We start from the raw sequence: 24,382 nt of genomic DNA on the forward strand, positions 1-24,382 counted from the left end.
TTGGACTGATTAAAACAATTTCTAATTATAATATTTCATTACAAAACAAGTACAACATTATTGTACTATGGATAGAAAATTGTTTCCACAATATATACATTTATATTTGTAAGTTAACAATCTTCTCAATATAGTTGAAAATAAAATACTGATTTATGATTTTATGTTTCAAGGTTACTACACTATTTGAAACAACTTTCGTTAGTCCAGCTATAGATTGAAAAGGATAATTTTAAATGAAAAAATAAATAAATACAAATTAAGTTATGTATTATAATTAACATTCATACATGGTCATGACAAATAAATAAAAAGAAAAATGTAGTATTATATAATAGTAGTCAGCAAAAACCTTAGACAGAAGTGTTCGAAGTTCATGTTGGATTCAAGTTGCCAAAGTAGCTGATTAAGTTTTTTTTCGATAAAAAGTGGTCCAAATTTCCGATCTAACAAGCATCTTCCTTTATTTTAGCAGTTATTAGGTTTTTTAAAATGTTCACTACTAGAATAAATGCAAAACTAAAAAAAAACTCTCGGCAGTCACAAAATTCGGCAAACTTTTAATTTTCCAAAAAATCAGGAGAAATTTCTCTGGTGTTAGAAGACAAGACATCAAACACATAAGCAGAAGCGTTGGCAAGTCTCAGGGCCGGATTTGGAAGTGTGGAGGCCCTGGGGCAACGAAGGAGTGGAGGCCCATAATCAGGGTTCGAAAAGATCATCATATTTTTGAAAATATCCGATACTTTGATTATGTCCGAATATTTTGTTATATAAATATATACATCTGATATTTTCTATCAGCAGTTTAATAGTAAATACATACTGAAGTTACTGCTATTTATTTTTTTACTTTATTATAATTTATAGGCGAGAAAAAACGTAAAATTTGCTGACCTATGAAAGTTAGGATATTTTGAAAAAATTTTATTGTGGGGCCCCTTTGTTGTGGAGGCCCCTGGGCAGTAGCCCCGCCTGCCCTCCCCTAAATCCGGCCTTGGCAAGTCTGCACAACGACAAGAAAAATCCAAAACTCACCCTCTTTCCCTTCCAGAGTAACGACTGGGAGATCGATAGATGCCGGGTCGTGGTCTTCTCTTAACGGTCGAAGGGAGACATTGGAATAGAGGGTGGCGTTGGCCCACAAGTACACCCCCACCTTTCCTGCATGAGCAGTGGCCAAGTACTCTCCGGAGGGCGACATGGTGAGGCTCGTGCAAATGGGAGACAACAAGAACCAGTCAATCAACCTGTTTAAATAAAGTAAGAAAAACAACGTTAAAAAAAGCACAAATTACAGCAGACACGTGTTTCGGCGTTACAGGGAATACCTTTGACGATGATGATGAAAAGACATCCGACAAAAACTTTTGTCGGATGTCTTTTCATCCATAAGCTCATTACTTTTTGCATTGAAAAAGGCGTTCCCTGTAACACCGAAACACGTGTCTGCTGTAATTGGCAAATTTGTGCTTTTTTTAACGTTTTTTTTACTTTACTGTTCAGCACAAAGGTATTTATTTATCTGTATAAATAATTTATAATTATAAGAAAGTTCGTTCCAATAGTGATCTCTGAAAGTGAACTAAAGAGGAACCTTGCCAAATGCAAACCAAAACTGTTAACTGAAACGTGAACTTTCAAATCCAAACCAAAACATATTAATTCATTTTTGTTCCACGTCCACGTCCATATTGTAAAACAGTCAGTCTCTCTTGAACTGTTGCAGTGTAGATATGTGATGTAACGTTAGCTAATGAATGTTGTTAATTTCTTTGTTAAATTATTGTTGAGCATTGACCGCATAAAGCATGAAACAATGACAACACTACACAATTTAAAAATATATATAAAATGATTATATAGAGAAGCCTTAACGTGAACACAACAGATGAACAAATAGAAGGTAAGATCTTGGCTTATCAATTATCATCTTATTTAAATTGCTTTAATATAAATGAATAATCATGATTAGAATTGCTTATCAATTTATAACAATAACTGCAGTCATTTTATTGTGTATCCAGAGTATTTTACACAAATTCAGCACATAATGTAATTTTTTGTATGATTTTTCTTTTCAAATGATTTCATAACACAAATTGAAGATTACTAAAACAAATTTAAAATCTTTGGGAATTCAAAATATTTATAAATTTTAAAAGTGTAAAAAATGCAAGGATTGTTAGCATTGCAAGTATTATTTAAGAACTTAAATGCTTACTTTTTATAAATTTACTTACATATTATTTTGAATACCAATTCAATGCTGAATTGTGAATATTATACTTTCATGCTTTGAAAAGCTACTTGAATAAATATAACATTGATTTTAAGAAAGGAGTTTTATGATAAATTTCTTGCAAAGAAATTTTACAGTTCAGAAGAATTAGTTTCGGAGAAGAGAGTTATCTAAAAACAACACATTACATTACAATTGGAGACATCTATTATAAGAAATATTTTGAAATTCAGAAAAGATACCTTCCAGAAGGTAAATCCCAAGTCTTGATGGAGGAATCCATGGTGGCAACTATCAACCATCTTGAATCTGGACTGAAAGTCTGAAACAGTCAAGATTAATTGGTGATTCATAACGCAACAGAAGCAATAGGGCTTTACAATTCTGCTATCATGTATATTAATTGGAAGATCCATTCATATTCAAGGACAGCATTTCAACAAGTGCAATAATGAAAGGAAAACAAAACAAAAAAAGGAAGATTGAATGACAACATTAAGGTAAAACTTCAAATTGATTCAGAAATAGAAAATCACTTGATAGAAAAATATAATAAAAATTGTATAAGAAACAACAATTCAGTTAGAGCCAAACATAACAAAAATAATAATAGCATGAATAAAATAGTAAAATTTTAAAACGAATTAATACATTTTCATTTCAGTAATCCTTTTTTCCCCCGAAATAAAACTGCTTTGAAAATTCCTCTTTTGCATGAAATTTAAAATGCGTCAAATGACCTGAACAATTTAGTAGGCATGAATTTGCAATTTACTCAACCAACCAATTAGGTGTCGAGTGGTTAATTCTTTCAGTTTAAACAACAAACATCAAAAATAATTTTAAACATTATTTCATTCGGATTTTTGAACATCACAAATACAAACAGAACAGAAACACATACATTTTACAACACAGGATGAGTCCACACAACCTGTTACATAACTTTTTTTTTTCATTCTTTACTAGTGTCGAAACACAGAACCAAAAATGCCTAATCAAGATCTTGTTCATCGCTTCATCCGTTTCAAAGGTTTAATTTGAAATCTACAAACATCAGTGTGGGAAACTTGAATAATGTGAGCATAATGTCAAATTCTGATACCTATATCTAACATCTGTATCTGTGAAATTTCTTGAACTTTGTGTCCAAGGTATGTGTTTTTTGGAATTCTCAAAAGTGGTTATCAGTGGCGGCGCGTGAGAGGGGCCAGAGGGGACCTGGGCCTCCTCATTTTTCTCAGACAATTTTTCTTTCTATTTATTTTCCTTTTTTTTTTTTGTGCGTACGTGCTTGAAATTTAAAAAAAGAAAAAAAAAAGAAGATTGTACCGTATTTTCCTGCGTATAAGCCGTGGATTATCTGTTAAAAAAGTGTAAAATTAATGATGTGCAGATTATATGCTGCCGCGGATTATCTGTGTGGTTTTCAACCATAGACATCAATGCACTGAACCTCAATATTTAACAATACTGAACCTCATTTACAGCAGTATTCGCAGAGACCGTTACCCTGCTTGTAAGTTGTTTGTTTTATATAGCCTGAATCGCATAAAAAGAACATTCAAGCAATGTAAAATAAACAAATACAGAAAAGGAAGAAGCCTTCATTTGCACAAGATTAGATTGTTTGCTTTTTTCTCGACTCTTTGTCTTCAAGTAACTAGCGTACTATAACGATAATTTAGTGAAGAAATCATTATTTTTTAGATTATATTTTATATTAGTTTTGAATATACCTTAAAAGTTAATACTTCACGTTTTTAATTTCTTCTTCTTCTTCATCAGCATAACAGCCTGGTGCAGGACAAGGCTTTCTCCGTCTGCTTCCTCCAGGCGGTACGACATGTTGCCAGGTTTCTCCACCTGTTCACTCACAAAATTTTAAGGACCTTCTCAACACTATCCAGCCACCTTGTTGCTGGTCTTCCCCTTCTGCTTGTACCCTCAATCTTTGAAAAAGTTAGCTTTTTAATCGGATCCAGATCTGCACGCCTAAATACGTGCCCCAGCCATCTGATTCTGTTGGCTTTAATTACTTTTAAGATGTTGGGTTGTCTGTATTTACGGTATACTTCAAAGTTATATAAACTTCTCCAAGCATCATTTTCTTTTACTGCTCCAAAAATTGCCCGAAGGATCTTTCTTTCAAAAATGAGAAGTCTGTTTTATTAATTGCCCATGTCTCACTACCGTATAATATGATCGGTCTTATGAGAGTTTTGTATAGGTTTAACGTTTTTAATTTAGTTGCTAAAATTGTATGTTAAATCAAAATTTTGCTGTATCCTATGTAGATTATACGAAGCCGTGGATTATACGAGATTGTTTTTCTTCAGGCCTGTTTTAGGGCTTCAATTTTGAAAAAAAATTCCAGGGGAGAGCTACAGAACCCCTTCCCGTAAAAATATTCAAAGTTAGTCTACAACTGCATTTTTGGAACTACAATTTCGAAAAATTGGAGGGGGAGGAGGAATTGATTTCTATTCATTTTTCAAAAAAAAAAAAAAAAAGAAGAAGAAAAAAAATATTGGAGAGAGTCCCGGAGTTCTATTCCTTACCCTAACGTCAATAAATATAACCTATAACCGCGTTTTAAGGCTTCAATTTCTACAAATTTCCGCGGAGTTCCCCCCTGTACCGTTCTTTCCTCTAACATCATCTAAGACTGTATAAAATTATGTTTTTAAAAGAATTAGTTTTCAAATTGATAGATTTGATGAGTAAATCAAATCAATCAAATGAATGAGATTTCCCCCCTAAATTATTCTCCCTTCCCTCCCCTCAAAAAAATATTTTCTAATTTCACCAGTTGTGTGTTTAATGTTTGTGCATTCATTGTTACAAGATTTTTTTTAATTCAAAACTTGTCTTCCAATTGTTACACAGAAATTATTACTTGTTTTAAATTACCGCTCATGTCGTTTTAAAGAAAATGTGACAAGTTTTCAAAAATTTGAAGAAAATAAAGACTCCGATATTTTTTTTCTTTGTCTGTGTAAAAATTCTGAATCTGGCCCTTGGACGTCGGCAGATTCACATGCAGGAGGGTACACCAGCATGTAAATGGTTACAATTTCTTTTTTTTTTAATTTAGTTTATTTTTATTTATTTTAAAGCGAACACTGAGATGCATTTTCATCTTTGTTAAAGTTAGTTTATAGTTTTTTTACACATTTCTCTGATCACAATATTTTTGCATTTTTGTAATTTGGTCTTGCTTAAAATAAAATTAATTTTACTCGTTCGAAATGATTAGTTATTACAAAACAATATCACCTTTAAAGTATTGGATTAATATTGCTTTTTAAAATTTACTTATTTTGAAAAGTCCCTTGCAGCCCTTTACTGGTGCTGCAAGGGAGGCGTACTGCAGCGCCGGAAAGCGTACTGGACATCAACATGAGATTAATAATTTTCGTGATGTATTTTGTAGCTTTTCCCTATCTGAGTGATTAAACTTTATTTTTAAAAGTAATGGAGTAAAAGTGCGCCACCCTGCCGGCAAATCATGAACATAAACGTGATGGTATCAATATCATTCGTAATTTACTTTATAGTTTGATCATTTTGCAGTTTGTCCTCTGTGTTTAAAATGAGTTTAATTTTATTTAATTAACAAAAATAACTATTTATGAAAGTTTAAATGTCAAAAAAAAAAAAAAAATAATAATAATAATAATAAAATAAATATATATATATATATATATATTACAAAAACTGGAGGGGGGGGGAGGTGTCAAAAGTGCACCCATGATCTGGCTCCCTCACTTTTTCGAGGCACGAGCCGCCACTGGTGGTTATGATTCATGGTTTTCTTTTTTTTTCGCTTGTTGGCAGATATACTGTCTGAATATAACAACAAATTGAATTTAACCAGGACTAAATGCAGGTAGATGATTTTTGGGATAGAAAGTGTTTACAGGAAACGAGATTTACTTACCAAATCAGAGATAGCACTTTCGTGATCATCAAAAATCCTCACCACATTTTTAGAGTCGTGATCGACGATGATGATGGAAAAATTATCCAGAGCAACAGCAATCATGCCGCTGAAATTTGAGAAGACTTTAGTTCATTCTTTTTTATTTTCACCTCATACTGCCCCATTAATATTCCAAAGGTTGATATAGATAACTAATTTTAATATAGTTAAAATAAATTGTTTTACCTTCATTTCTGTGTTATATCAGAAACTACAAACTGGAATTTTATGGTAGAAATGCTTTGTTCATGTAAGAAACACTGAATGATATGAGGGTGGGCACTCTAAACAGAAAGTAATCAAAAAAATATAAGAGGGGAGGGGGAAAGAAAAGGGAAGTTGGATGCTACCAACCAGATCAAAGAAACAGTGTTTTCAAAAAAAGTGTGTGCTTTCAGTGTCTGCTTAGCTATAATTTCAGAAAAAGATGTTCCAATTTTCATGAACTAAGTTTTTATCAAAAATATCAATAACTTACAAAAAAGTATGTGAAAGTCACAATTATTGCTTTTTCTTCCTTTTTTTTTTAAATTAATTATTGTGTTTTAAACTATTTGTACCTTATGAACTCTCTTTTTATTCTGCCCTCTAATACCTCTTAAAGTTTTGCTCACGAGTTTAGACTCAACCTGTTTAAATTGAATAATTAACTTACATTTTTAATATCAATTCTCAATGCATAAATGTGATTAAAGATAAAATAAAAGAAAGAGGCTATCAATAATGGTATAATTTGCATTTAAAAATGCCTTTAATTACTAAGCTGTGTTCTAGAGTTGTTTAATGGTTTATTTTTAATCAAAATTGTGTAGAATAATTTAACAACTGAGATAATTGTAGATAAGAGATGTAAGTGACAAAATTAAAAATTAGGATATAACCAGTACAACTGGTAGGAGAACCTTTTCTCTCTCTCTCTCTTTTTTCCCCCCAATAGCACTAGTAGCTTTGGTAAGTGTTCCATTACAGCATGATTTAGAAAAAAAATCAATGAAAGTTTGCCAAAGGTCTGAACTTCAAAACGCCGACTTAGAGCTCTTTGCTTCTCACTACTGAAAATTTTAACTAATATAGTACTAATTATTCTGCTTTCTTGTACATTATCTAGAATTCAAATTTTTCATTATTGATAAATGCAGCAGAACCTTGTTTATAAAGCCCCTTTTACCCGGATCTCTGGTTAATATGGATCTAATGATAAAAGGCTTGCGCGAAAGGCTCCTATGTAATTTTGATGTAAGGCATTGTTTTTTGTTTCAATAAAAAATGATGTGTCTGCTTATTTAAGAATCAGTTTTGCTTACTACCCATACTACCTCGACTATCCGAATTTTCACTTATTCTGATTGCCTTAGGTCTAAGCTAATCCGGATGAAGGAAGTTTTACTGTACCCATTCTTGAACGTCATAACGGAAATGAAATGGGTGCGAATGTATGCACAGAAAAAAAAACCCCACATATCCTAATGTTTTAAACATTTTAAATGTACTAGCTATGAGCTTTTCTTGTATCAGGAATACTGCACTTTCTTCAACCATTTGTTTATAAAGCTATTTTACTAAACTAGTTAGTTAATTTGTAGATTTGTACTTCATCATTTTTTTTTTTTTTTTTGAATTAAAGGACTCCACAGATCCATAATACAATCACAAAAAAAAAAAAAAAAAAAAGATTAAGACACTATATTAAAGACTGCAGAAGTTAAATTTCTAGAAAAATTGGATGAAATTTTTTCTTTTCACTGGAGAGGGAACCATAGATGCATATGAAACACATAGTAACCAGGGCCGCAGAGTCGGAGGGAAAATGACCGCCTTCGCCAATTTTAAAGCCCTCAATTCCAATGCTTGCCAGAGTAGCAGACTCCGAAGGATAATGACCGACTCTGACTTGTGAAATTTCAAACCCTCGACTCTTCTTTACCCCAAAATCAGTTCAACTTCACATGCTTATAGCAACCAATAACAAAAATAATTAAAAAAAGAAGATAGATTTACCTTTCTCTGTGCATGATCAGTTTAGACACACTATGCTTTAATTTGAGTGCCTTCACTAGATTTCGATCTGTAAATTTCCAGAATTTGAGGAATCTGTCACTGCCACCAGAAACCACAGAGTGATTGAATCCATCTAACACAACACCTCTGATACATCCATCGTGAGCTTAAAGAAAAGGACCACCTTTGATTTGAAATTTAAGTTAATAAGGGAACAAATACCAATAATTTCAAAACCAAAATCAAGTGACACAAGAAAGGTGAATAAGTTTTCCATTTCAAAACAAAAATGCATTTGCATAACTTACTGATGTTGGCAAATCATACATTAAAAGTTTGCGTAAACAATGAAAAGTTATAGATGCACATAAAATGTCTGAAATTGTCCTTAAAGAGAAAATTCAAATACCCAGTACAAAACCAATGAATAAAAATCTAAAAATGATTATTTTTGTCAAAGCTGGAATAAAGTTACATTTTCCTGTTAAGATTAGAAATACTTATCAAGATTTAAACAGAATGTCTACTTCTGATCAGCTTTCAATTTCTTTAGGTTTTTCATGACTTTTCCATATTGATAGCACAAAATTTCCAGTTATCGAACTATTGACGTGATTTTCAAATTATTATTAAAAAAGATACAATATACTTTTATATGTAACATGTACCATTAAATTATCTTAATATTCTTGCAATCCTATTTTAAATTTATCAAACTCTGTTTATATATTAATTTGTTCTAAATCAATTTTTAAATTTTAATTCTAACACACAAATCTCACACAATATCAGTATCAGAACAAAGAAAACAATTTGGATACAATCAATGAACATAGATCATTACTGAATAGGAGCGAAAAAAAAAATAGCAGAGTAAAAATGCTGAACTAAAACTGGCAATTATTACGATAATTATCAAACTAGGTCAAAAGAAGCATTGGAGGCTCTACTAATTTGGATGATTTTGATCTTTAAATAGTGAAAATAAATTGTAAACCACTTTTGAAGTTTAGGTTAATGCCACATTTCTGCTTTTGGCATTCATTCAGATGTTTGTTGAATTGAATATATAGATAAACATTAACTATACTATATCATACCAGTATGATCTCCGTATGAGCCTCTAAAAATTCCAGACTGCATATTGAATTTGTGGAGATGGCCATTACTGTAACCAATCACAACAAAGTTTCCACAGGAACTGATGTTTAGACACTAAAGACAGAAAAACTCTTTTGAAACATTAAAATAATACTTAATCATTATGAATTGAATTTATATTTTTTTTCAAAGATAAACATGTGATTGAATAAAGGATATTTCAAAACAAACAACCACAGCCAAATCCAGACCAGTAAAATCTACTATATTATGACCACCCTTAATTATGACCTCCCCCCCCCCAAAAAAAAACAACCAATAGTGACTAAAACTTAAGCTTATCCTAATTTCTAGTTCTTTAGATGTGTCTGAATACTATTTACTATGGTGCAATAATCAAATAGTTTTTAGTATTCAAAAATAGTTTCATACCATTGCTTCAACACTTTTGTCGCCCTTGAAGTCTTCATGCAACAGCTTGTGTTCTCCCATTTTACAGAGTTCGTACGACCAGGTTGTCACTAATTTGGAATGGCGATGGATGGCAGCTACATTGTCCCACTGTTTTTCACGAGTCGCTTCTACAAAAAGCATTTCAAAATATTACTATTATGGCATTCTTCTAATAGAGAGTTTCAAATCACAGATAAATAATATACCATATAATTAGGTGGGGTGAAAAGGATCACAGGTTTAATTTTCGAGGTAACACGTGCTGTCGTCTATGCGGGAGTAGTTGAACAATTCAAAATGGCGTTACGCCTTCATACAGGTTCCGATAATTTTATTGTTGTGTTATAACCCCAAAATTCGTTGTATTACAAGATTTGTGACAGCAGTGAACAAATCACGGTTTTTTTGGACGATTTCAACTACATCTGAATTGAATTATTGTCAACAAAAAGGTAAGTGACTTATATACATGAAAGACTTATTGTGATATCTGAAAAACCATCCTTATTAACTAGTGCTTTTTTAAATCTGACTTTTAAAGTGAAATACTTTGTTGTAGGCTAATTTGTGACAACAGGCACACCAGTGGGATTCAATCCAGTTTTAGGGTGGAGTGGATCATGCCGAGCAAGTATGCTAAGAAGCTCGGCCCAGCGGCAAAACGTAACTACAATCTTCAATATCTAGAGAATGCAGTTTCTGCAGTGAAATCTAAAAAGATGTCACTGAGACAGGCTTCGAAGACACATGCCGTGCCATATACAACATTGCAAAGGTGGGTAAACATTAACAATTTAAAACCATATGGCGGCCAGACAGCTCTAACTAAAGAAGAAGAGCAGCTACTCGGTAGAAGGTCGATTCGAGTGTGCTCGATGGGGATTTCCCTTACAAAGAAATGATATTTTAAACATTGTTCAAACATATTTAAATAAACGAGGAGTAACATGCATGTTCAATGATAATCGCCCCAGAAGAGATCTATTATTAGTAAAGTTAAAGAAAAGAACATCAGCAGAGGTCGTCTCTGTTTCCCATCTACCGATATTTCCAAAGTGGAGTGATGACGATGATTATTGTTGTATTATTGTTGGTTTTCTTTTGAAAATAAAGTTTTTATCTTTCGTTTTTGTAAACCCCCCCCCCCTGCAAATATACCTACAAAAACACAGTATGTTTTTTAAAAATGGAATTCACTGATCTGCTTAAACCCTGCATAAAGGTGAAATTGTATTATAGAAATCATATGGTGATCCACAAATCCCATATATCACTCTTTAACATTAAATAAAAAATATTATTATTCATGTAGAATAATTTCTGTTGGATAGTACAATTTAGGAAGAATGTAGGAATTTATATATTTTTTCTCAGATTTTTTTCATGCTTTTGTTTGCAAGTAAATTTAAAAAAACCTGAAAAAGTGATCCGCTTCACCCCGTTTTACATGCAGTTCAAATGGTCACTGAGCATAAATTATTTCAAGAAAAATAATTTACATAAGTTTTAATTGTGATTTTTAAATCCACCAAATATTATTTATACATAAAGTGGTTGATATGTAGGACCCTGGAGTGTGAAGAGTGGTAGACGAGACAGAGTTTTCTACAAATAATTTTGTGTTTTTATTTATATGCATCAATGGATGTGAAGATACAGAGCAATGATTCACCACTCACAAAGATCTTCAGCAAGAAACTTTACAAAATTACTGCATCATTTGAGCTGTAACTGTGTGGTACCTGATGACGATGACTCCCACCTTGACGAAAATGTATCCCCTGTCATATCACAAAGAAAAGGAGCAAATGCATTGCAAATGGCCATTATGCAACATGAAACAACAAGCAATGGTTTCCAAAATTGATATAAAGCTGTTGAAAAAATGGCGAAATTATAGAGCAAGTCATGGAAGTTCCAAACTTCGGCAGAAAAAAAAATGAGTATTCTTCTTAATGCAGTTTAAGCAAAGCAACAATTAATTAATTTTAGCAAAGCAGCAATTAATTTTATCAAAGAGCTTTTTAAACAAATTTAGTCACTAAATAAATGTTCATTTTAATTATTCTCTAACAACCTGATGCAGCTTAATGTTGTTAGATTTGTTATTAAAGCTTTAGTTAGTACATTTTTAAGAATTAGATACTTTTTTTTCTTTTGCCGGTTTAACCGGACTACCATCGGCCGCAAGTGAAACCGGTTAATCGAGAGCCTACCATATTGTTTTTGTTTCTAACTAACAGACTGTTTGAGAAAAAAATATACATAATATTAGCAACTAATTCTCTAACGATAATTTTTAATTTCATACTTCTAACAAAAAACCTCATTTGAAGTAAAAAACCAGATATATACAATAACTATAATATTCATTGAAAATACTACAGAAGGAAATTATAAAATGCAAAACATAGTAATATCAAGGACTTTTAAAAAGAGTTTTCATGGATTCCCCCCCCCCCCCGAGATACAATTGATACATACTGAGTCTTCTCTATATCAAATTTCATTAGTCGAATTTCCTCGACTAATGAACCTTTGAATATACATTTGCACTTTTACATGAAAGTTGGTGTGGATAGAGAATGACAGAAACTCACATAACAGTTTGGTTTTGCTATAAATTGAAGGGTAAAATATAAAACTTTCAAAACGTAGAGCATTTTTAATTAGATTTACCAGAGCAAAAATCTACAACCGGCGACATCTTTCTGGTGTCATTTGCTACTCCTTTCTTTTTGGCGGCTTTTCGGAGGAAAGATGCCTGACCCAGACTCTTGTTGAGATTGTCTGCTTCCGTCGAGAAAGAACGGAGCGTTGAATCTAAACCTTAAAATAATATGAAAAAAGATAAGACGCAAGGTTCATACTCTTCCAGACAAAATGAATTTCAGGAGTTTTCAGGAGTCAAAAGCAAAATTTTCAGGAGTAATAACACGAGCAGTTTTTACAAGAAAATTAGTTTCAGTAACATTTAATCTAAATTGCTGTCAAATTTTTAATCAATTAGTAATTTTTTTTCACACACTATTCAATCAAAAAAAAAAAAAAAAAATTAAAAATTGGATTCAAAATATTTGAAAATAACATGAATGCTCGAAATATTATATATATCGGCATATTATCTGTAGTAAATATACTACAAAATAGCAATAACACTACTAATTAGCAATATAGAAAATATGCTTACTAGCTGTTGCTGTTAACACAAAAACTAGCACATGCTCTTGGTTCGTTCTGTAGTGGCAGTTACAATCAGTAACTGTAATGGGCATGTTTGAACAGTACAGGGTTCATACTCTGTTTGGATGAAAAAATTCCATTTCTTTTCCAAGACTTTTTCATGACTTCATAAAAATGTTCATGACCTTGTTACATGAAGATATTTACAATATTTAATATCAAAAAATTTGCCAATTTTAGGAAATGTGCATTAGCAAAACTGCTATGTGAATGCCACCCATTACCTCATCGAAGCACTAACTTGTGATTGAAAAAATATCAGTGTGCACCTAAAAACTAAACTTTTCTTATTTGTCTTCATCATATATTTTATATAATTATACAATTCTATATAAATTTAAGTAAAGTAAAAATACAGCAAATGGAATATGATGATTAAATGTCTAATATTTTTTTTATAAACAAGCAGATAGATAATGATTCAGATCAAGGTCACGCGTTGAATGAGTCATTACTAAGTTCCAATAAATTTGCTTTGAAAGTTGACTTTTAGTGTCAACAGTGCAGTTAATCATCCACATAACTTGACATTATTTTGGTTCTTTAAACAAAAGTCCCATTCTTTAGTAAATTCATGTTTCTAAACCAGAAATTTATTTTTTTTGAAACCCATTCAGTAGTGAATAAGTCTTCTGAAACAAATGTACTTATTAACTTATGCGCACATTTTCAAATGCATATAAATTAATAGGTTCAGAAATTCCTGAACATAGTATTTGATTCCTGACATTGAATGTAGCAGTGGGTTGCATGGATTCATTTTGCAGGACGTATGTTCTATTTTGGGCATTACTGTTTTCGAGTATTAGAACTCCACTATTTCTGTATACTATCGCCTGACTGTGATAATGCATATCACATTTTTCACCCATTTACATTTTTCCCATGTTTTTGGTCATTTTAATCGTTTTCTTCCCCCATTTTGTTGTTTTTTTATTTTCTTGTGCATTCCACGTTTTCCCCGCGTTCCCCCGTTAAATTTCGCACACTTTACGATATCAAATATGTGACTTATTCACTTTTCCCATCGTTTAGCTTATTGTCAATTTTTCAAGCGTCGATCCGATTTTTCGCATCTTCTTGTCGGCCATTAAAATGGCGTAGTGTCCCCTTCCCTTCGTTGTTTGGGCGCCAAACGCACTCATTGGTTCCCGCGCATCGCCGCGTACCCGGATCTCAGCTCTCATTTGCCGATTCATTTTTCCACCCCACTTCACTCTACTTGCTGCTCTCTGTCCGCTCGGTCGCAATTTCTGCGGCTCCGATTTTTGTTCAACGATGGCGATGATGAAGCATCGGTCCACGGCGTCAGGGGACGGCCGTTGCTCGCCGCGAAATTGTTAAGACCTCAACATGAGGTGAAAGTCTTATTTTTTCATATATGTTTAAAATATAATAATCAAGACCGTTACTTCGTCGCAGCCGAAGATGAGAGCATAGGAGATCCATCACCTGTTTGAATCATGGCGTCCGTTGGCGGCACGCTGAATGCACCGGAATCGTCCCCTTAAGTAACTACCCTTTCGATAATCAACATAGCATGAGGTGACAACATGGATGCGCAATTACCTCGAAATTACCCTGATTCATTTTTAAGCGTGGGACGATCTCAACGTTGTCACCATGGAGATTACAGCCAGCGCCATTTTTTTGTCTCAACTTACATTGGCCTTCAACGGACATCGTCAACAAGAAGCCATCCCTGAATTATACCCCACCATCTTCATAATGAACTGTGCATCCTCCGTCCATTACAATTAGAATGTTTCTCCACCCTCCGAGGGAACTTTCCGTTTTTTTTATCTTTAACGAACTTAGCAACAAACCCCAGCTCCATTCTTGAACTCTTAAGTCTGTATTCCTCGCATTTGTTTTTTTTTTACTAAGTGAAATGTTCTGGTGATCACCATGCCTAGTGCCTGTCTTCGTATCTGCTTAGAAGTTAACATAGAATAAAGAATGTATGGTAATGATGTTTGTGCTTACTATCGTCTTCAAATACACAACCCCCGGGTAAGTCTCTTTTAAATTTTGTTCTTTGGCATTCAAGGCAGTCGTTGGTCTGAGGTTATGCGCGGCTGCGATGCTTCCACTTCCACGGCCCAAAATCGTTATCTTTTTGGTTTTCGAATAACTTTGCAAAATTAATCGCGCGCATCATGACACTGACTAAAGATTTTCGTTTTCTAAAACCTTCAGCAAATTAAGGTAAACTCTAATAAATTTAATAATAAAGTTTTTAAGGGTGATGGAAACGAACTCGGATGCAATTGAATAGCGTTTTTTGAGTTGGTTCAATCAAAATGAGTAAAATTACATAGCTAAAAAAGATGAGCGGTTGCTAGAGAAGTGGATGCAATGAGATTTCAAAACTCAGATTTGTTTTTGGGATCGTTCAATTTTCTAGTTTTAATAGATTTCAAGTACAATATTGTTAAATCACTCAAGACTTCTTTTGCTGTTTTAGCAACTGTTACTTTCTCATTGCCGATGATATTTTTCCATGACTGAATAAATTTCCATGACCTTAAATGAAGATTTCAATTTTCCATGACTTTTCCAGGTCTGAAATTTGCTAAACTTTTTCCCATCTCTTTCCAGGCTTTCCATGACCCGTACGAACTCTGACAGTAACAGGTCAGTTGGTTTGAACACACCCCATGTGTTTGCGAAAAGCACTGGGTGCTCTGTATAATACGAGGATTTTGATTGGTTGCCAGCAATTCAATATGGCTGCTTAAATGGAGATGACATGGAATTAAAATTAGCGATTGTTGTTGAAAATTATTTTCAGGAGGAGAGGAGGAAAATCAGGAGGTTAAAACAAAAATTCAGGAGTTTTAAGGGCCCTTAGAAGAAAAAATTAAATTTCAGGAGTTTTTCAGGATTTTCAGGAGGCATACCAACCCTGTAAGAGGGAAAAACACACCAAATAGTAAAGGACAGATTTAGGATTATTAAAAAATCTAATGCTTAAAATCAGTGAACTAAATGAATTAATTATTTGAGTAAGGGCGTGCCCTTTCTGAAATAATTGATCCAAATATGTAAGGAAAAAACATGGAAAAGTATTAATGGGCCTTCATTTATCATTGTGAATAACAGGACACAAAAACATTTTTAGAAAAGAATGTAAAGAGTTTTTATCACTTTTCTAAAATCATTTTCATACAAAATGATGGAACATGGGCTAATGAAGGCGAATACTTATACATATGTTTACAGTTAGTTTGCCTTAGGAAAATTTTCTTACTTCTTTGTTGCCTAATTTGGAGTTCTTCCCATTGTTTGGAATCAGAATTTTCATTTCAGATTATAGTGATTTTATAATGGTTACCATCTTATTGGAAATTTAAATTTTGTTGTTTAGAACAGAAGTATGCGCAGCAGCATGTGATTTTTCATAAATAACTCTTGAGCTTAATTTTTATTTTTAATAAGCTATGGTTTATGATTTCAATTCTCATTATACATAAAAATGTTTGTGGCAATATGCTTATTCAATATTATATTTTATTTCGAATAGGGCTAATTTCTAATACATTTTAGTGTTTTTGAAATTTTTGAGTTCATCTTTTGAAGCATTCTTTCTCAATAATCTGATATGCAAAAGATGAAATAATTGTGAAAAAAGTTACTTCGTAAATATGCTTAAGGCTCACACCAGAGTTTCCACTACGGTCGCATTTTTCGCAAAATGCGAAAATGCTATTCAAATTGTGAAAATGGAACAAGCTTTTTTGCTCCAATATAATAGCAGAAAAAAATGCACAATCTGAGAGAGGAAGCAAGCATGGCAATATTGAACTTATTCTTATTTATAAAGCTTAGCTAAGATGTGTAAATTGCTATTAAGTTCAACAGTATTTCGTCTTAATGAGCACTATATCCCCCCAATAAATGCATTATGGGGGACAAAAAAAAAGTTTTCTCCCTTAATACTAAGAACAATTCTAAATTTTTCATTTCATATCCTTAAAAATATATTGCCTATTGTGCATTTATTTCTTTAAAGATGTCAAGGCTGATTTTTAGCATTTTGCTTGTTAAAGACTTTTTCCCAATTTTAGCTTTTTTGCTAAAGAATTTTTAAACTCGACTTAAACCCTGGCTCCCACACAAATTCAGTTACAGATAATACAGGTAATCATTCATATGTTTATCAATATTTTTCAATTTTTTACACAACAAAAACTGTAACAAAGTTCATTTAAAGTTCTGTTTCAGTACCTGCACTCAGAATCTGCTTCCCATTGGATCCATAGAACCGAATCTTCAAGGGTGGGCTGCTATGCCCTTCACGTAGCCTTAAAAGCCTCCCTCCTTCATCAGGTAGATCAAAAATCCACATCTAAAAGCAACAGAAAAAATTGCCTAAATTATTGTTGAAATCAAATCCTCTAAGAAGGATTTAAAAAAAAAGCATAAGGCATTCGAAAAATAAAAATAATAAAATCCAAATTAAAAAAAGAAACTAAACGAATATTTAAAAAATAAATGAAGAGACATTACATCACACTTGAGGATCCCACGCAGGGCTGTGGAGTCGGAGTCGGAGCCGGAGTCGAAGAGTCGGAGTCGGACTGATTTTGGAATAAAGGAGTCGGAGTCGGAGTCGTTAGAAAACATGCCGACTCCGACTCCGGGCTTCTTTTTTTCTTTCCTTTTCACTGACTCTCCTTACATTTTTTAAAAATTGATTACCAATTGGTTCGATTACATGTATAAAAAGATACTAATGAGAAAATAACTGCCATTATGGCAATCAGCTAGCTTGAATGCTTACCGAACTTTCTGTAGCCGTCCCCTAGTTTGCTTGCTTTTTAACTTAACTAATAGCAACTGTCAGCAAACGGTTTTGTTGAATAACATTTTCAAGTAATCACTTTCAAATAAAAATAGAAATATAGTGTTTTGTTCTATCTCAGTTTAAAATAGGAAAAGAAACGTAACAAATTAGTAAGTCGACGCCCGTAGCTAAGGTTGAAACGTTTAAGTGTTATCGGCAAATTCAAAGAAGTTCTGGCTCGAAAGCACGAATCTAAAAGATTCGATGAAATAATCTAATGTATTTTTTTCTTTATTAAGACTATTTCTGTAAGCTTGGTTCTCACTAAAAGTATGGAACAAAATAAGTGTTAATGATTTCTTGATTACAAGACTAAAGAATTGCAGTTAAAATCTTCATATTTAGGTTAATTCTAAAACAGCCAATAAAATGTAAATTAAAAATTTAGCGAAGAAGAAATATAGGTATAGTAAAAGCTATTCGTACAAATTTGTATACCGCCGCGTTTTGTGTAAAATTAGCTCCTGACGTATATGTGCCCTATTTTCGTTGAAATTTTATTGATTAAATGTAATTTAAAATATATTCGCGAAAATTTTCAGAATTAAAGTATTTATATTTTTTATAAACTCTGAAATTAACTTTGGGTGTCATCTACCAGATGGATGTCACCCGGGGCAAACCACTCAATCTCAAGAACTTGGATTTAGAAAAAAAGGTTTTTTTTCTCTCAAGTTACAGCTTTCAAAAATTGAAAGCACACGATTTGATCAATATATATTTGTTAAACATTAAAGGGGGGCAAATTACAGATAATCATTTTCAAAATTTTTAAAAGGGATTTTTAAGTCATCTCACTTTTTAACTCGTAACTATTGGAAAGTTTGATTTTTAAATTGAATTTCTAACGTTGTATGACGTCTTGGGTTTACAATAAAAAACAAAATGCAAAATTTTCATAAAAAGGAATTAATATTTCAATCTCTGTTAAGAGGTTTTCCCCCTTCCCTTGAATGGAGAGAGGGAGTTGAAAAAATACAATTAATTTTTTTTTAAAAAATCCAGAGTCGGAGTCGGGCGTTTCAAAATCCAGGAGTCGGAGTCGGGGTCGGCCATTTTCCTTCCGACTCCGCAGCCCTGATCCCACGTACCTACCACTATTTAGTGGAAGACTCTAAGACAGCTATGTTTTTTTGATCCAGACCAGAACCCGAGCAATCTCAAGTCCAGCACTCCCAGAGATATCAATTCACTAGGAGGACTTTGTAACCATGACATATTTAACGTGCCACACTCACCATTAATTAACATGGAGGATCTTCGACCGGCTGGCATCGAAGCTGGGACCCTTCGGTTACGAGTCCAGCGTCTTACCGATTAGGCCATTACAGTATCATAAATGAAGAGACAAACAACAGCAACGGAACAAATAAATAAAATAAAGTCATTCTATTGTTATATTTAACATTTTTACATTTTTAGCCAATTTTTTGCGGCACATTCACCATCAGAATATTTTCTGATTGCGAAGAAGTTTAATACAACATAGGATTAAATAATGGTTGCACTTTAAATAAAATTTACTTTGTAGGTAAAAAACTTAATTTATCGAATTTCTAGAATATTATTTAGAAGAGCAATTTTTTTTTGAAATATGCTTAACAATAAAACCATAAATCCTGCAGCAGAGATCATGAAATATTTTATCAATTAATCACATTACTTCATTGTTATTCATAACAAAAACAATCAAAAAATGCTTTTGTCGATTTTTAGACACCTGACATCTGTCACTTTACATTGAATTTAAATTAAGAGTAATTACAAACATATTACTTAAAGCCTAACAAATTGCAATCTCCCCTCCTCCCTCATTTATTCAGATCATAGACATCCATATCATAGTGTGATGATAGACTCGTCCCATAAACAAACTTGGTCAAAATCAATTCAGAATTGTTCTTAATATTAAGGGAGAAAACTTTTTTTAAAACCCCCATAATGCATTTATTGGGGGGATATAGTGCTCATTAAGACGAAATACTGTTGAACTTAATAGCAATTTACACATCTTAGCTAAGCTTTATAAATAAGAATAAGTTCAATATTGCCATGCTTGCTTCCTCTCCGAAATGTTGGTCCCATAGAGGTCGACAGCTCACCTTGATAGAATTGTCGCACGAGTTAGTCACCAAGAGAGGTTCGTTGGGGAGAAATTTCATGCCCGAGATGGCTCCCTTGTGGGCGTCTCGTATTTCGCTGTGAAGTCTCTTCTTCTCCAGATCCCAGACAGCCACATGGCCCATGGTGCTCGCAGAAGCCATGAACGGATGACCATCTGTTGTTTGAAATGAAAAAAAAAAAAGAAAGAAAGATAAGAAAACAGGAAAATTAATTTGAATTTTGTCATCTTGAACTCAAATTATGTTTTTTGCAATAACAAGTGTGTGTGTGTGTGGGGTATGTGTGTTTGTGTGTAGGGTATATGTGTATGTGTGTAGGCATGTGTGTTTGTGTCTGTGTGCAGGCATGAATGTGTGGGTAGTTGTGTGTATGAGTGTTTGTGTGCGTGGGGGCGGGGTATGTGTATGTGTGTAGACATATGTATTTGTGTCTGTGTGCAGGCATGAACGTGTGGGTAGTTGTGTGTGTGAGTATGAGTGTTTGTGTGCATGGAGGCCGGGTATGTGTATGTGTGTACACATATGTATTTGTGTCTGTGTGCAGGCATGAATGTGTGGGTAGTTGTGTGTGTGTGTATGTGTAGGAGTCTGTATGTATGTGTGTGTAGGTGTCTGTATGTGTGTGTGTATGTGTTTGTGTATGTGTGTGTAGATGTAAACGTTTGTGTGTGTGTGCAGTTGTGTATGTATGCGCATGTGGGTAGGATATGGATGAAACCTGGAAACGGTTTTCGCTATAGGAGCAGCATCGTGGGGAGCCGGTGCTGCAGAGGGTGGTGGGGGGAAAATAAAATCATAGGAACATCAAAACAGTCAAATGAAAGCAATAAGCAATTGTGATTGCGCAAAAGAAAAATAGATTCATATTACATAAATGAAATAAAAAGGGTCATACATTTGGTGAAACATATGCAATGCTGAAAGGGTTTGATGAACTCTTAATTACTTATACAGAGCTGCCAACTTTTGAAAAACTAAATTAGTAGCAGAATTGTGTGGGGGGGGGGATAAAAAGACACATTTAATTAAGAATGCAACAGACGCAATGAATAATTTAAATTTAAATTCACAATAGGACAAGTAATACTTGGACAACAATACTAATAATAAAAATGTGGTTTTTTAAATATTAATTGTGGTAAATTTATTTTGACTATTTTTAAACAGACATTTAGAAATTTATTAAAAAAGAAATACTAATCTAAATGATTTTTTTTTTGAGGTATAATCTGTAATGATTGAAAATTTTCCTGTGATTAAAAAAAATGTAGATTTTTCGACACGTTTTGGTAGAGTCTTAGTTCAATCCTGTAATTAGTAGAAACTACCATTTTTTCGTATCGGTTGGCAGCTCTGCTTATATATGTTTGATGTTACCTGTTCTGAAGGAGAGTGCTGTCACAGCACCCCAGTCTTGTGAAAATTTCATTATCGTCTCATCAAACTTTAGGTTATGAATATAAATATCACCGTTCTCCAGCCCGATTGCCACAACATTGACAGCGGGAGCCTGGAAACAACAGCACAAAATGAATAAATAAATAATCAAAATAACTGAAGTATGAAGTTACAAAAAGGCTAGTTATGTTGAAAGAGGCAAAAGATTTTCTCCATAACCATTTCGGAATTACTCTATTGCACAAATAACGAATTATTATGTACCCAAAATGCAAAAATGTAACATAAAGAATGATGTATTTTTCAAAACACTATTTTGATTTAATTGAGTCGACTCTTCTTGATAAGAACCATTTCTTGAATATTTATTTTGGTTATTTATTAGACAGGGGTGAAAGTTTCTTTTCATGTACAAAGTAGGGGAAAAGGGGGCACATATGAGCATGGTATGTTTTACTAGGATAAAGTCAAGCAAAAAATCTTCAAAAATTCTCAAGTACCGTATTTTCCTGCGTATAATCCGCGGATTATCTGCTATGAGGTGTGGATTATACGCACCCGTGGATTATCTGTGATTTTTTTCCCCCTTAACACCAACACATTGAACCTCAATATTTTTACAGTAGGATTCTCCGATCGAGACCGTACGCCGACTGAATGTTGCTTATTTTACGAAGCATGCATGTTCTTCTTCGCTGCCTGCCTGTATGTTGGTTATTTTACGCTGCTTGAATGTTCCTCTTGGTGTTTCAGGTCATGTAAAATAAGCAAGATACAGTGAAATAGGTAGCCATTTGCACAAGATTAGACCGTTTGCTCCTTTGTCTTGACTCTTTGTTTTTCAAGTAATTAGCGTACTATAATCAAGATTTCAAGAAGAAATCATTATATTTTAGATTATATTTCAGATTAATTTTGATTATGCCTTCAAAGTAATTACTTTTTCATGTTTTTAGTTTAGTTGCTTAAATGGTAAGTTAAATTCAAACTTATCTTTTTACTTTGCATTATCCGCAGATTATACGCCGCCACGGATTATGTTGGGTAATTTGTCTTTACCTTAAGTTCATAGAACTAAATAAAAGGTTTACAGAACCCCAACATCAAAAAGCCGTGCAGTCTGCCAGTAAGAAATAAAACATACTCAAAATAATTTAAATAAATAACGTTTATTAAAAATATCACAGTATACAACAAGAAAAATTTGTTAAATACCAAAATTAATTTAGATTGTAAAACCCCCCAATTATCACAGAAATTTCAAAGTTAAATTGTTAAACAAACACTTTTAGAAAAATGCGAAACATTTTAGAAAAATTGTAAAATGTCACCTTCCTGCGCTAAATGCGCATGTTTACATTGCTGAAGAATTCTGGACAAAGCGTAATCGAATTGTAGATTCATCAAACTGTTCCATCATTCACCGGCCGATAGGCTTGCTTGGTTCTAGAAGAACCTTTTTCATATACCGGAACACCAACTTGTGCACACACTGGAATACCACTGGAACCTTCAGGGAATATAGTTGGAACATCCAGGAAATCCAATCGGGAAGGTCACTCTGTAGGACATCGATGATTTCAAACTGATGACAGTTCTATTCCACCATAAGAGCACCGGTCAATCAATCCAGGTATAGGCCAAGTTTAAGTATTAGGCCTAGTTGCAATGAGCTACATCTTTTGATAATCTCCTGCGAACACCTTCAGCAATGGTGACATTTTCCCTCCACAAAAAGGAGTAATTTAAAACATTTTAAACAACAATTAACACTGAGTAAAACTTATCTCAAGCCCTGCTTGAATTCAAAAACGTTGCATCAACAACGGCTCGAGCACGCCGCAACTTCCATCAACGACAACCAAGAACAGTTGCCATACCGTCAAAGACCAATCCCTGATTGGTCAACAAAAATGGCAAGATGCCAATGGGGAGTAAACACAAACAATCAAGTGAGCACTGAAAATATTTCGATCAATCTATTTATACGTTCCATGACCGCGATACGCATAGGCGGATTTACGGGGGTGCCAGTGGGTGCTCCGAACCCTCAGAATTTTTGGTTGGGTTTTGAAAAATATTAGTTTAGTATATTTCACTCGGAAACCCAGTTGGGGGAAAAAAATTCATAGTTGCTATACTAATAAATTTGCTTGAATCCAGTGTATCACAACACGTCGCTAGTGCAAGAAAAACATAATTGTGCTCATACTAAGAATTAAAGTAATTTTATCCATTTGGAAAAAAAATAAATAAATAATTTCATGCAAATAAAGAAACTTCTCAAACAATTTATTCTTCAGTGCTGTTATTGTATAGAATAATTGCATGTTCTGTAATTGGGTATTTATTCGTATATCAACACCAATTCTTCTATTTTGAAACAACAATGGCTAATAAAGTTCAAAAAAAAAAAAAAACATGGCTATTGCAAGAAACTTGATCAACAAAATCTACACCGAAATCAACCGAAAACCAACATTTTTAAGGTAAATTTTAAAAAATTTTTGAAGGAGGACTCCCGGACATTTTGCTGCAGTGGTGCATCCAGGGGGGAGGGGGCACAAGACTGGTGACCCTCCCCACAAAATGCTGAGTAGATGTTTAAAAAAAAAAATATTCTTTATTATTGAATAGAAGAAAAGATGTCATTTTGGGAGAACGCATTTATTTTACGAAAAAAAAAGAAGAAAAAAAAAGAATGTTGGGAAAAAATCTTAATTTCTCTTTCAAAAAGAAATATATTGACACTTAAATTTTTCAACAGCTTCAGATTATTGGCGGCGAATTGTGTGCCTCCTCCCACCTCCTTGCACAATCCTCTTTCTTTCATATCTCCCCCTCCCTTTTTTTCATTTTTTTTCTATTTCGTTTTCATTTTTTTCTATTGGTCCTCAAAATTTTTCTTCTCCAAAGCCCTTTCTCCAGCCAAAATTATTATAGAGTACCTCAAATTTCGTTTTTTGGGCTTCACTTTCGCAAAATTTCCA

The 24,382-nt window shown here is 33.3% G+C and overlaps 1 protein-coding gene across 1 annotated transcript in view; it reads right to left on the reverse strand.

The window, feature by feature from the left end:
• Positions 1-24,382, reverse strand: part of LOC129217720 (WD repeat-containing protein 36-like) — a gene marked incomplete at its 5' end in the record, with an annotated part of 60,016 nt that overhangs the window by 12,397 nt on the left and 23,237 nt on the right. Inside the window, 10 exon segments of the mRNA XM_054852056.1 lie at positions 1,039-1,250; positions 2,485-2,564; positions 6,186-6,294; positions 8,226-8,391; positions 9,326-9,440; positions 9,759-9,907; positions 12,459-12,608; positions 17,253-17,373; positions 19,974-20,149; positions 21,372-21,504. Of these exon segments, the coding sequence (XP_054708031.1) occupies positions 1,039-1,250; positions 2,485-2,564; positions 6,186-6,294; positions 8,226-8,391; positions 9,326-9,440; positions 9,759-9,907; positions 12,459-12,608; positions 17,253-17,373; positions 19,974-20,149; positions 21,372-21,504 (1,411 nt within the window).

The sequence above is a fragment of the Uloborus diversus genome, chromosome 2 (assembly GCF_026930045.1).
Source record: "Uloborus diversus isolate 005 chromosome 2, Udiv.v.3.1, whole genome shotgun sequence".
Classification (NCBI taxonomy): Eukaryota; Metazoa; Arthropoda; class Arachnida; order Araneae; family Uloboridae; genus Uloborus; species Uloborus diversus.